Below are 14,038 nucleotides of genomic sequence, written 5' to 3'. Positions count from 1 at the left end.
TAAATAATTGTGGGCATAACCACCTGACCTTCAGTACAGATATGCAGCTTGGTAAATTGCTAATTTTTTGCATATTTAATTAGGGAAAAATTTATGACTTGAGGCAAGGTAAAAATTACTCTATTATTAATATTATATTTTTCTATCTAACATGTCTTCTCTCAATTTGTAATGCTTTCTATTTTTTTGCAGTTGAAAGAACAGATTTTACAGGCTGAACAGAGTTACAGTTCTGTACTAGAAGGAATGAAGATGGAGATCTCCCAGCTAACTCGAGAGTTACATCAGCGAGATATCACTATTGCTTCCACCAAAAGTTCTTCCTCTGACATGGAAAAGAGACTCAAAGCAGAGATACAAAAGGCAGAAGAAAAAGCAGTAGAGCATAAGGTGAAACTTGAACAAAAATTTTCTTTATTTGAAGTTTGTTTTTGAAGGTTCAGTTTATTAAAGGTATAATTTCCATAGTGTTTAATTCAGTAAATTTTTATTAACCCTCTTCTTTAGGCTGGTTAACAATAGTCTAGTGAAGATTGGCAGGAGTTATGAGTAGTTCAGACAAGTGGAAAGACTGTTTCTGTGGTGAGTGGGGAAGGTTACCTTGTTCACTGTGGCAGGTGGGACAAGTGGTGAGGGATGAAATGGGAAAGAGGGATGAGCTCCTGAAGGGCCCCCCTGCCCTGTGCAGGGGTTTCATGGTATCTTAGGGTCTGTAGAGAATGGGTTAAACAGGAATAAAAAGTTTCTGTGGTTGTATGGAGAATAAGCGAGGAGGCAGAGAGATCACTCAGATGCTGTCACAGCAGTGAGGTGGTGACCTGAGCACTGCGCAGGGGAGACCCAGGGAAATGGATACATTCTGGAGATACTTGCCTGGTAAGATTGACTAGACTTTGTATTTGATTGGACAGGGAGAGTGAGTTAGACAGAGTTAGGGAAGGATGTCACTAGGATTCCGGCTTGGGCAACTGATTAGAGAGTGATGCTCTTTAATGAAATACAGAGAAGATAAGGAGCAGGTTTGGGGAAGATAATGAATTTGTATGAAAGGTACACAAAATGCGGAAGCTGGCGATGGGACACTGGTTTGAGATAAAAGCTGGACTTTCATATGGAAATATCTAATAGTTCCACAGAAGGCCTGGAGTGCAAGGTTAAAATCAAGGTAAGACATTTAGCTGTGGAAGTCTTTACATGAAGTTGGCATTTGAAACCCCCAGAAACTTAGATATTGTCAGGAGAAGGCATAGAGTGTGAAGAGGAGAGACTTGAACCCAACTTAGGAAGCTATTCATTTAGGGTAAAGAGGTGCCAGAATGATGCTGAAAAGGACAGAGACAATAAGGAAGAGAACCAGATAGTTTTCACAAAAGAAGCCGGACGCCAAGGAAGGCAGGAATCTTCAAAATAAGCTACTACCCTTGGAAGGAGTGCAGATTGCAAGATGCTGGAGGCAGAGGCCAGGAAAAGGAGTGCCAGGGAGTCACCAGTGCCTGGATTGATCTGTTTAGAATAATACTCTTAATTGCATGCGTACAAATTCATGTTGAAACACCTCTTCGAAAAACGTTTTAGAAAGTATTTGTATATATGAATGAAGAATGTAACTTCGTTCCGTTCCGTTCCGTCGCTCAGTCGTGTCCGACTCTATGCGATCCCGTGGACTGTAGCCTACCAGGCTTCTCCGTCCATGGGATTCTCCAGGCAAGAATACTGGAGTGGGTTACCGTTTCCTTCTCCAGGGGATCTTCCCGACCCAGGGATCAAACCCGGCTCTCCCGCATTGGAGGCAGATGCTTTAACCTCTGAGCCACCAGGGAATCTTCATATATGAATGAAGAATGTAACTTCACTTAATGAAAATTATATATAGAAAAAAATTTTAAGATGCATTTGATTTATTCATTACATTTATTTCTTTTTTTCTACTTTTCCCTTCTCAGGAGATGTTGGGTCAGCTGGAATCACTCAAGTTAGAAAATCGTCATCTTTCTGAAATGGTGATGAAATTGGAATTGGGTTTACATGAGGTACATATATAGGAACTTGCTTTTCTGCTGTCCAAGCTGTAAAAGTAATTACTTTGTAAATACTGATATTGTAAAGAGAAAGCTAAGATCAAACTATGAGATGATCCTTCTGCAAAAACTTTCTGAAAAAGAAGTCAAGACAGTGATGGGAGTGAGCAAAATATGACTCTTCACTCCAGCAACTGGAAGATTTTAAAAAATACTATATGTGATAAAAATACATGTAGTCTGTGTTCTTAATAGAGACAATGTATATAAAGGGTTTAGCATAGTGTCTGGCATTTAATAGGTATATAATAAATATTTAACACTGTTATTACTACTGTAATTACTATTTTCACAATCTTTTCATTATAAAGTATGTCATCTTTTAAGTATTTTTGTTTTAAATGTATTTCTACAAGGTAAAAGTATTAAGTGAAAGTGTTAGTTGCTCGGATGTATCTGACTCTACGACCCCATGGACTATAGCCCTCCAGACTCCTCTGTCCATGGGATTCTCCAGACTAAAATACTGGAATGGGTAGCCATTCCCTTCTCCAGGGCATCTTCCCAACTCAGAGATCAAACCCTTATCTCCTGCATTGCAGGCAGATTCTTTACCATCTGAGCCACTAGAGAAAATAAACTTCATTTAATCAAATGTTCTAGAATCTTTTATGCTCAAAGTATTTAGGAGACACAGAATAAGATTCTTGTCTTTACAAGACTGAGGGTAATCCAGTAGGGAGGATAAGGAATGTAAACAAGCTTCTGTGAAACCAGAGAACAGGATTAGCTAACAGAGAGTTACCAACTGTGTGGGTGCTCTTTTAACTATTTTGTTATAAAATTGTTAGTTTTGAAAAATGACCTATCTATTTCTTACCCCTCTTTTCTTGATACAGGTCAAATGCCCAGAGATTTTAGAAATTCTTTTTTTCTGTTTTTCTGGAGAGTATATGCCTCCAAAAATTCGTGGTTATACAATGCCCCTGTTGGCTAAGTAGTTTTAGTTTCACTCTCAAGGATTGTGGAGGCTGGGGTGGAAGAACATGCAAAACACTACACGAATACTTTATTTCAACTAAAGGAAAATACAGGAAACCATTTTTATAATCTTTTGAGAGGGTGAGACTCTCTTAGCATCTTGAAACTACAAAGACTTTTACAACATAAAGAATTCTACAACATAAAAATATAAAATTTCTGCACTACAAAAGGCCCCATTTAAAAGACTGATAGACTAGAGGAAAACAATCTGTTAACAGACACGAGGTTAATATAAAATATTAATATATAAGGCCTTATAAAGATAATACAATCATTGGGATCTAGTAGGAAAATAGGTTCAGTTCAGTACAGTTCAGTCGCTCAGTCATGTCCGACTCTTTGAGAACCCATGGACTGCAGCAGGCCAGGCTTCCCTGACTATTACCAGTTCCCAGAGCTTGCTCAAACTAATGTGCAGTCGGTGATACTACTCAGCCATCTCATCCTGTGTCGTCCCTTTCTCCTCCTGCCTTCAATCTTTCCCAGCATCAGGGTGTTTTCAGATAAGTCAGTTCTTCACATCAGGTGGCCAAAGTATTGGAGCTTCAGCTTCAGCATCAGTCCTTCCAATGAATATTCAGGGCTGATTTTCTTTAGGATTGACTGGTTGGATCTCCTTGCAGTCCAAGGGACTCTCAAGAGTCTTCTCCAACACCACAGTTCAAAAGCATTGATTCTTTGGCACTCAGATTTCTTTATAGTCCAACTCTCACATCCATACATGACTACTGGAAAAACAATAGCTTTGACTACATGGACCTTTGTCAGCAAAGTAGTGTCTCTGCTTTTTAATATGCTATTTAGACTGGTCATAGCTTTTCTTCCAAGGAGCAAGCGTACTTTAGTTTCATGGCTGCAGTCACCATCTGCAGTGATTTTGGAGCCCAAGAAAATAAAGTCTCTCACTGTTTCCATTGTTTCCCCATCTCTTTGCCATGAAGTGGTGAGACTGGATGCCATGATCTTCGTTTTTTGAATGTTGAGTTTGAAGCCTGCATATCTGAGGTTATTGATATTTCTCCCAGCAATCTTGATTCCACCTTGTGCTTCATCCAGCCCAGCATTTCTCATGATGTACTCTGCATATAAGTTAAATAAACAGGGTGACAATATATAGCCTTGACATACTCCTTTCCCAATTTGGAACCAGTTCCAGTTTGTTGTTCCATGTCCAATTCTAACTGTTGCTTCTTGACCTGCAGGGGGCAGGTAAGGTGATCTGGTATTCCCATCTCTTGAAGAATTTTCCACAGTTTGTTGTGATCTACATAGTCCATAAATAGATAATCATAGAAGTAATGCAGAAATTCAGCAAAGAAGAGCAGTTACATCCCTTTAATAATCAAAAGAAATAAATATTCTTTTGTTTTTTGACTTGACAATGATTTTTTAAAAACTAATATAACCAGTGTTGGCTGGGATATAGAGCAGAAACAGGCTCTTTAGTGCTCTGTTAATGAGAAAGTAAACTGACACATCTATTCTGGAGGGCAGTTTAGCAATGTCCATTAAACCAAATGTAAATACATGCAGTCTATAAAGTCCTGAGTCATGTACATTTCTGATTTTGGTTGTCATTCCTGAATTGTTCTCCTTTTGTCATCAGTTTGCGTTCCCAAAGAACCCTCCTGGAGAAGCAAATGCATGAAAATGGTCATTTCATTGTTGTTGGCAGTATCCAAGATTTTGAAAAAATGTAAATGTTAGTCTGTAGAGGGATAGTTTCATGATTTTCTTTACTAGGAAATGTTATGCCGTCATTTAATGTGGCAGATGAACATATGCTTCCTCGCCAAATCCCTCTAAAACTAAAGTGAAAGGACTTTTGTTTTTTAAAGTGAAAGGATGGAAAAAGGAGAGGAGACAATAGCTAAATATTTTGTAAGGGGGAAGGTGGATGGAAGGAGGGAAAGAAGAAAGGAAGGATGCATAGATGGAAGGAAGGAAAACGACTTTATACACCTTGATAAGCAATACTAAGCTAGTGGTGGAGAAAACCAAGAACCTGATTTGCACCACAGAGTCTTCAAAAGGCTCAGGATTTCAGTTCAATTCAGTTGTGGCTGATTCTATGCAACCCCATGCACTTCAGCATGCCAGTCTTCCCTGTTCATCACCAATTCCCAGAGCTTGCTCAAAGTCATGTCCATCGAGTTGGTGATGCCATCCAACTATCTCATCCTCTGTCATCCCCTTCTCCTCCTGCCTTCAATCTTTCCCAGCATCTTTCCCAGGTCTTTTCCAGTGAGTCAGTTCTTCATATCAGGTGGTCAAAGTATTGGAGCTTCAGCTTCAGCAACGGTCCTTCCAGTGAATATTCAGGACTGATTTCCTTTAGGGTTGACTGGTTGAATCTCCTTGCCGTCCAGGGGACTGTCAAGAGTTTCCAACAATACAGTTCAAAAGCATCATTTCTTTGGTGCTCAGCTTTCTTTATGGTCCAACTCTCACATCTGTGCATGGCTTCTGGAAAAACCATAACTTTGACTAGATGAACCTTTGTTGGCAAAATAATGTCTCTACTTTTTGATATTCTGTCTTGGTTGGTCATAGCTTTTCTTCCAAAGAGCAAGTGTCTTTTAATTTCATGGCTGCAGTCACTATCTGCAGTGATTTTGAAGCCCAAGGAAATAAAGTCTGTCACTGCTTGGGATTTGGAAATGGCTGATTGAGACTTTTATCTTATGTAGTGTGATTACCTGTTTATATTTAAGAGTTGGGAACTTTCAGAGGTGCTTAACCCAGACTATGGCCAGAGATTCTGTTCAGCTTAATTTCTCCTGAAACCTCTAACAGTGGTAGTGATGTCCTTTCTTCACACAGCCAGGTGTGTACTTGCTGTGCACTTTTTATATTACCTTTCACATTCATTTGTTTGTAATTGTTGTTAATAAAATAATAAATTTGAGAAAAATTTAAATGATGCCTGCCTGGAAAAAGCAAACATTAATTTCTTCTAAAAGATGTCTTTAATGACATTAGATATCAAACTCTGGCTGTTGAGAATTGTGTCAACAGTTTAGACTCCCTCTGATTTTGAAGTTACAGTATAAACATGATATATGTATTAAGAACAATTATTAGAAAGTACCATTTTGCATTTACCATCCTAGGAAGGTGATATTACTTTTACAAATGAATAATTTTGGCTAAATGACTCTTAATAAAAGTATCTAATTAGCTTTGTAATGAAAGCAATAGCTCTGATAAATTATTTACCACAGTGAAAATAAAAGTTGTTTGTTTTTTTTTTTGAGATTTTATCTGTCAACAACTTGCTGAAAGATTTTACAACTTATTGTCACTACTAGTACAGATAGTTAAATGGTTAAATGGTTGTATTTTAAGCTTTATTTTTTGTTAGGTAAATTGTGTTTGTCAAACTACTTGACCAGCTTATTTTCAAAAAATTCTTTGTAGAAAAGAGCAAGTAAACATCGTATTAAATTCCAAAGAAGATAACCATAATTTTTCAGAATGCGAATGAAAATATTTTGTCATTAGGAAAAAATGGTCCAGACTTCTGTTTTTTTAGGTACTATATTACTAGGAAACACCTAGAATTGAAGAGCAGTAGAATTTATAATCACAGAATTCAGACCATATCAGAGTAGTAATTCCTACCTTATCCTTGTTGAATACTGACTTATCATGTTGAAATCAATCTCACATCCCAGAATAGGTACCACATTATGTAAAAGATTTTAAGACCAGAGAGTTATTTATTTAGAAGTTATCCATGCCAGCCAGAATTCCTTTTCAGAACCTTATGTTCAGATTTCTTTCTTTGAAATAGGTCTCTTGATTTTCTTGCACAGGTATTGTGGGGCTATTCAACCTTCCCTCTTTTCCTTTTTTTTTTAAGTTAAACTATAGTTGAATAATTGCATAGTTACAATATTATATCAAAGTATACAACATATTTATTCAATATTTTTATAGATTATACTGTTTAAAGTTATTATAAAATAATGGCTATATTGTCTGCTGTATAATATATCCTTGTAGCTTATTTATTTTATCCATAGTAGTTTGTGCCTCTTAATCCCCTACCCCTGTCTAGCCGCACCCCCTTCTCTCTCCCCATTGGTAACCATTCTCTGTGTCTGTGAGTCTATTTCTGTTTTGTAATACCCATTTGTTTTATTTTTTGGTTTCCCAATATAAGTGATAACATATAGTCTTTGTGTTTCTCTGTCTGATTTATTTCACTAAGTTCAACTTTCTCTTTCTTAAAAAAGAAAGAGAAAGTTTTTGATTCTCATTTGTAGCTTTCTTTCATCCTAGTTCCAGCCTTCCTCCAGCTCCTTGGATATTCCTTTACATATCAGGGAAGTCCATTGTGCTCCTACCCCATTAACTGTAAGAAATACACCCCCCTTTTTTTTAAGGTGCCAAAGCCAGATCTATACTTTTTCCTAAGTAAAACCATAAATTAACTAGTCACAGCTAAAAGTAATTTTCCACCAGCAGTATCACAGATCACAAGTATTCTTTTACAAATTAAGTGCCTCTGTTTTTTTTATTAGGCAAAAGAGATTTCAGTAGCAGACCTCCAGGAAAATTATATTGAGGCATTAAATAAATTAGTATCTGAAAATCAACAACTACAGAAAGATTTGATGGATACCAAAGGTCAGCTGGAGATTTCTACTCAGATATGCAAAAAAAACCAGGACAGGATCTTTAAACCAATACACAGCAGAGTACCTGAGTTCAAGAATACAGAGTTCAAGTAAATTTTCTTCATAGTTTATTTAAAATATGTATCTTTATTATGTAATGCTCATTTCTTTGAGAATAATTTCCAATTTGTAGAAATTAAATCTTTATCAAAGGACCCTATGTTTAATTCTGAACTACAGTGTGTACAAATAAAGCTGTTAGGTTAAAAAATGTAGGGCGTTATATATCACTTTTATGCAAACTGCTAGATGTAGGTGAGAACAGCAGCCTAATTCCCCTGAGTTTTGTCATGCTGCTTCCCACCCCTCTAGCTTCACTTGTCCCATAAGAAGTGGAAGTTAGCTTTTTATAAAAAGCTTCTTTTGTATTTTTGGTGAACTAATAATAGATTGTTACCTAAAACATCAGCATTCAATAAAAAACCACCGGGCGTCAGCTCGGTGTTTTCCTACTAGGAACTTTTGCTGACACCCTCTCCGCCACTCCCACCTCACCCCCAGGTAAAGATAAGGGACTTCTCTCTGCACAGTGCTTCCCTCTGTCCTACCACCAACCCCGCTAGGGCACTCGGATAGCTTACTTGTCTTCCTTGCTGTTGTGTAAGTCTGTGGGGGCACGGACATGGTCATGGGGATTGGGTATTTGGGGCCAGGGTGATGAAAAGAATGCCTGGTCTGAACAGGCTGCTGATTTTGTAAATTATAGCCTTCTCCTTAGTCCGGTTCTGTATTTTTATTGAACTTCCAACAATAAGTCTGTTTTAAAGGAGGAAAATTGCTACAATGTTTATCTGCTTTATTTTCTAACCTGCTATCCAGGCCAGCCCATGGCCAGCACAGGCATGATGGGATGCAGGCTGAGCCCTACAAAGCAGGTCTTCATTCTCCGCAAGGACAAGCATCGGATAGCATAGAGCCTGTGTCCCTGTCCCGGGGCTTCAGCCCTCCGAGCCATCAGATCAGCTCTTGCTGCTCCACTGTCTCTCTGCCATCTAACTTTCTGTGCAAAACTCACTCTCTGCCTTCAGTGCTAGATGCAAATGAAACCAACTTTTCTGACACTATCTCTGAGAGTATAAATGACCCAGAAGACTTTACATCTTCGGTATGGAAACTTTCTGATCATACTAGTTTATTAAGTGTGTTTAGTTTGATTTTATTTTTTTATTTTAAGGCGGAGGGTTTGTTTTACTTTTTGTCTCATTACTGGTTCTTTCTCTTAAGTACCCTTTGTTATTCTCATGTATTTCTGTCCTAAGATTTTGCTTGTGAAGACTTCAGCCATGAGTACTTTTCAAAATGTGTCTTGTTAAATATAAGTTATAGGGATTCATTTATTTTTAGCCAAAGTTGAAAATTCCCTTCCTGCCTTTTTCAGAGAGGGTCACCTTTGTATTGGAAATGATTGGTTCAAGAATATCTCTGCCTGCCAAGACAGTCCTGGCGCATAGACGGTGGTGAAGGAGAAAAGGAATGGCTGGAAAGGGAAAGAGTGGGTTGAGGCAGAGGGAGTAATGGCAGCTGATGTGTCTGTTACAGACCATAGGCTGGGTGCCGCCCCGCGGGGCCCTGGTGCCAGACGCTGCCCTTCGACAGGGCTGGCCCCTTGTTCCTGCAGCAGATGTGAGGACTCCTCTCCACCCTTGTTTTTGCCTTCTGTGCTGAAGCACTTACCTCTGGCCGTTCATTCTCATCATCCTGATGGTCCTGTACCCGTGAAAGTTCAGTATTTTTGACTTTTTAATGTGCCAACAAGTCCATAGGAGTTCTCTTTTGGTTGTTGAAATAAATGTACTATATGTGTAATTCTGAAATCCAAAAAAGACCTGATGACTAACTTTCTTTCTAAGTTTGGCACTAAGACCTGACCTGGCCTGAACTGATATGATGTGATAAAATGTCGATTGATTCCACTTAACATTTTATGTCAGAAATACCAGTGTATTTGATTATGTGATATTACCTCAGACTCATCATAGGTCATATATTCTATATTTGTGAATTCATCTACTTGCTCAACTATTAGTTACCCGTAAGCAGAACCCATAAGCACTTCCACAGTTATTCATGAACATGGCAGAGCTGGACAAAATGTGAGTCACTGGACTTGCATGTTTCCAGCTAAGGTCAGTCAGGGTGGTACGTTACCCTCTTGTTTCAGCTCTTGTGCTGAAAGGCCCAGAAGATAGAGCCACTCAGGGGCAGTACAGTGCACGAAGCTCAGATGCTGGGCTTGAACAGGGTTTGAACCCCAACTTTGGCACCCATTAATGGGGTGGCCTCAGGCAAGTCACTAAACACTGTGAACCTTGTTTTTTGTGAAATAAAGCAAACAAAATCTACCTGGTGAGTTATTTTTAGGAGTTAGGAGTATAATCTGTGTGAAGTTTGTGTGTATGTGTTTATGTTTCCCATAAGAGCAGTGTTTCAATGTTCATTAATTCAGTGTTTGAGATGACGTTATAGAAAATAACTACTGCAGATAAGCATCAACTAAATATGGTACATCTAAATTCTGAAACCAGTGATTTCAGACAAGGGGCTGTAGACTCAAATTTTGGAGGAAGGCAAATAATTGATTTTTAACTGGTATCTAATTTATTACAGGTAGATTTTCTATACTTTAAAAAGTAACATTCAGATTTTTATAAGTAAGTTTGAAATAAATAGGCATTAAGTATATCTCTTCAGGGTATAGAAGGCTCTGAAAGTTTTCAGATGAGTAACTAATATATTTATATGACACTTCACACTTACATAACTGTGTCAGAAAGGAAGAGATCTGTGTTAATTTTTGTGGAACTTTTTTTTTTTTACTATTATTATCGTTAGGATAAAAACAATATCTTGTCAGAGGAAACCATTCCCCTTTTGATATTGGTAGTTAGAAAATAACATGAATACTATGTCTTAGAAATATACTGTTCAACTTACATATGTCAAAATTTGTTTCTCTTCTAGTGTCCCTTGCCTCTGTCTCCTCTTGGTTCAATAGCCACAAGATTTTTGGAAGAGGAGGAGCTGAGGTCTCATCACATTCTAGAGCGCCTAGATGCCCACATTGAAGAACTAAAGCGAGAAAGTGAAAAGACAGTGAAACAATTCACAGTCCTAAAGTAGCCTCTTAAAAATCACAAACTTGGAAATAAAAATAAACACAGAAGAGTTACTGTCATCATGAAGTAGCAGCTCTTTGAAAGCCTGAACATATGACTATATAGAAGCCGTAAAAATGAGATGTAGTAAAGCTGCTGTGAGGAATCTGAGAAGCTGATACTTAGCTCTAAGGTGTTTTCTCTGCACTGTCTTGTTTAAAGGACTTTTTCCAGCAATAACATGTAAATAAACCACTTTGCTAGGCTTTTTTCTCATATTAATATTTATTATCATAAAGTAATAGTTTCTCTTGCTGCTTAGATGTAATAGCTGTAGACTAATGAAAGATTTTATGGTACGTGTTGGAAATAAAGTAATTGTAGGCACCTCCTTTGGAGCAGTGTCTGTAGTGGAAGCATGGATCTCAGAGTCAGAGTGATCCAGATCTTGCTGGGTTTTGTCCTGGGTTTGCTCCTCATTAGCCAGTAGGGCTGGAGGCGGAATTACGTGAAGGGGCTGGAGAACTTTGACAGGAAGCCCTCTCCTATTTAAAAGACAGATGTGGGAAAGAGGTGGGGGCGGGCCCTGGGTCTGGGTTAGTGTAGGAGCCTGGGGACACTCAGTGGGAATCTTGGCAACTGCGTTTCTGAGGAGAGGTTAGAAGGGAAGACAAAGAGGTCAAGTTGCAGAGGCATTTGAAGCTGTGGAGATCTGGAGGAGGAGGGCAAAGAGAGAAGAGCAGAACTCGAGGCCCGAAGGACACCAGCACATGAGCATCATGGGGTTAGATCAAGCAGAGGAGCTGGAATGTGCAACCAGAGACCAGAAGGCGAGGTGGAGGGCTCTTGTCACCCAAGGTGGGGCTCCTATGATCCAGCCCTCTCTGTGGATCTTTGCCATCAGCAGGCAAACATCCTGTTATTTCTCCTTTCTTTAAAGCAAAACAAAACCTCAGTTCCACATCCTCCCTACTGCTCCACGCACTTGCTCCCCTTCACACAGATGTCTCTGGCGAGAATTGTCTGCAGTGACTGTTGCCATTGTCATCTTTTTTTTTTTAATTGGAGGATAATGGCTTCAAACTGTTGTATTGGTTTCTGTCATACAACAAAGGGAATCAGCCGTAAGTACACAGATGTCCCCTCCCTCTTGAACCGCTCTCCCTGTCCCCATCTCCTCCCACCCGCTAGGTTGTCACAGAGTACCGAGTTGTGCTCCCTGCGTTATACAGCAGCTTCCCATTAGCTACCTGTTTCATACATGGTAATGTATATGTTTCAGTACTACTCTCTCAATTCACCCTGCCCTCTCCTTCCCCAGACTGTGTCCACAAGTCCGCTGTCTTCATCTGTGTCTCGGTTCCTGTCCTGCAAAAGGGTTCATTGGTACCATTTTTCTGGTTCCATATATATGTGTTAATATACTATATTTGTTTTTCTCTTTCTGACTGACTTCACTCTGTATAGCAGGCTATAGATTCATCTACCTCACTACAACGGACTCAAATGTGTTCCTTTTTATGGCTGTGTAATACTCCATTGTTTGTATGTACAACTTCTTTATACATTCATCCGTCAGTGGACATCTAGGTTGGTTCCTTATCCTACCTAGCTATTGTAAATAGTGCTGCAGTGAACACTGGGGTACATATATCTTTTTCAGTTATGGTTTCCTCAGGGTATATGCCCAGTAGTGGGACTGCTGGGTCATATGGTAGTTTGGGCTTCCCAGGTGGTGCTAGTTGTAAAGAACCTGCCTGCCAATTCAGGAGATATAAGAGATGTGGGTTTGATCCCTGGGTAAGGAAGGTCCCCTGGAGGAGACCATGGCAACCCACTCCGGTACTCTTGCCTGGAGAATCCCCATGGACAGAGGAGCCTGGCAGGCTATAGTCCATAGGGTTGCAAAGAGTTGGACATGACTGAAGTGACTTTGCACACATGCATGCATGGTAGTTTTATTCCTCGTTTTTAAAGGAATCTCCATACTGTTCTCCGTAGTGGCTGTATCAGTTTGCATTTCCACCAACAGTGCAACAGTTTTCCTTTCTACCCACACCCTCTCCAGCATTTACTGTTTGTAGACTTTCTTGATGACGTTCATTCTGACCATTGTAGTTTTGATTTGCATTTCTTTAGTAATGAGTGATGTTGATCATCTTTTCATGTATTTGTTGGCCATCTGTGTATGTCTTCTGTGAAGAAATGTCTGTCTGGGTCTTCTGCCCATTTTTTCATTGGGTGGGTTGTTTTTTTCTGTTATTGAGCTGCATGAGCTGCTTGTAGATTTTGGAGATTAACCCTTTGTCAGTTGTTTCATTTGCAATTATTTTCTCCCATTCTGAGGGTTGTTTTTTCATCTTGTTTATAGTTTCCTTTGCTGTGCAAAAGCTTTTAAGTTTAATTAGGACCCACTTGTTTATTTTTGTTTTTATTTCTATTACTCTAGGTCAAAAAGGATATTGCTGTGATTTCTGTCAAAGAGTGTTCTGCCCATGTTTTCCTCTAAGAGTTTTACAGTTTCTGGCCTTACATTTAGGTCTTTAATCCATTTTGAGTTTATTTTTGTGTATGGCATTAGGAAGTGTTCTGGTATTGTTGTTCAGTCACTAAGTCATGTCTGACTTTTTGCGACCGCATAGACTGCAGCATGCCAGGCTTCCCTGTCTTTATCTTCCGGAATTTGCTCAGATTCGTGTCCATTGAGTCAGTGATGCCATGCAACCATCTTATCCTCTGTTTCCTCCTTCTCTTTCTGTCCTCAATCTTTTCCCATCATCAGCGTCTTTTCTAATGAGTTGGCTGTTCACTTCAGGTGGCCAAAGTATTGGAGCTTCAGCATCAGTGCTTCCGGTGAATATTCAGGGTTGATTTCCTTTAGGGTTGACTGGTTTGATCTCATTGCTGTCCAAGGGACTCTCAAGAGTTCTCCAGCACAACAATTCAAAAGCATCAATTCTTCAGTGCTCAGCCTTCTTTATGGTCCAATTCTCACATCCTTGCATGACTACTGGAAAAACCATAGCTTTGACTATATGGACGTTTGTCAGCAAAGTGATGTTTCTGCTTTTTAATACACTGTTATGTTTGTCATAGCTTTTCTTCCAAGGAGCACGCATCTCTTAATTTCATGACTGCAGTCATCATTCACAGTGGTTTTGGAGTCCAAGAAAATAAAGTCTGTCACTGTTTCCAA

At 39.2% G+C, this 14,038-nt stretch overlaps 1 protein-coding gene across 20 annotated transcripts in view; it reads left to right on the top strand.

The window, feature by feature from the left end:
- The window catches only part of CEP63 (centrosomal protein 63), a 102,947-nt gene that overhangs the window by 74,148 nt on the left and 14,761 nt on the right, over positions 1 to 14,038 (top strand). For 19 of the 20 annotated variants that reach the window (XM_088840463.1, XM_088840466.1, XM_055413361.2 and 16 more), the window contains 3 exons: positions 193 to 390; positions 1,944 to 2,030; positions 10,709 to 11,106. In XM_088840463.1, coding sequence (XP_088696589.1) covers positions 193 to 390; positions 1,944 to 2,030; positions 10,709 to 10,867 — 444 coding nt within the window. In that variant the 3' untranslated portion in view covers positions 10,868 to 11,106. Of the gene's footprint in view, positions 1 to 192; positions 391 to 1,943; positions 2,031 to 10,708; positions 11,107 to 14,038 lie in introns of those variants that run through there. The other variant, XM_088840457.1, reaches the window with a different exon arrangement.

This window comes from Moschus berezovskii, chromosome 1, assembly GCF_049115385.1.
Source record: "Moschus berezovskii isolate FMDL1 chromosome 1, NW_MosBer_1.0, whole genome shotgun sequence".
NCBI classification, from domain to species: Eukaryota; Metazoa; Chordata; class Mammalia; order Artiodactyla; family Moschidae; genus Moschus; species Moschus berezovskii.
This window is presented reverse-complemented; position numbering and strand designations above follow the sequence as displayed.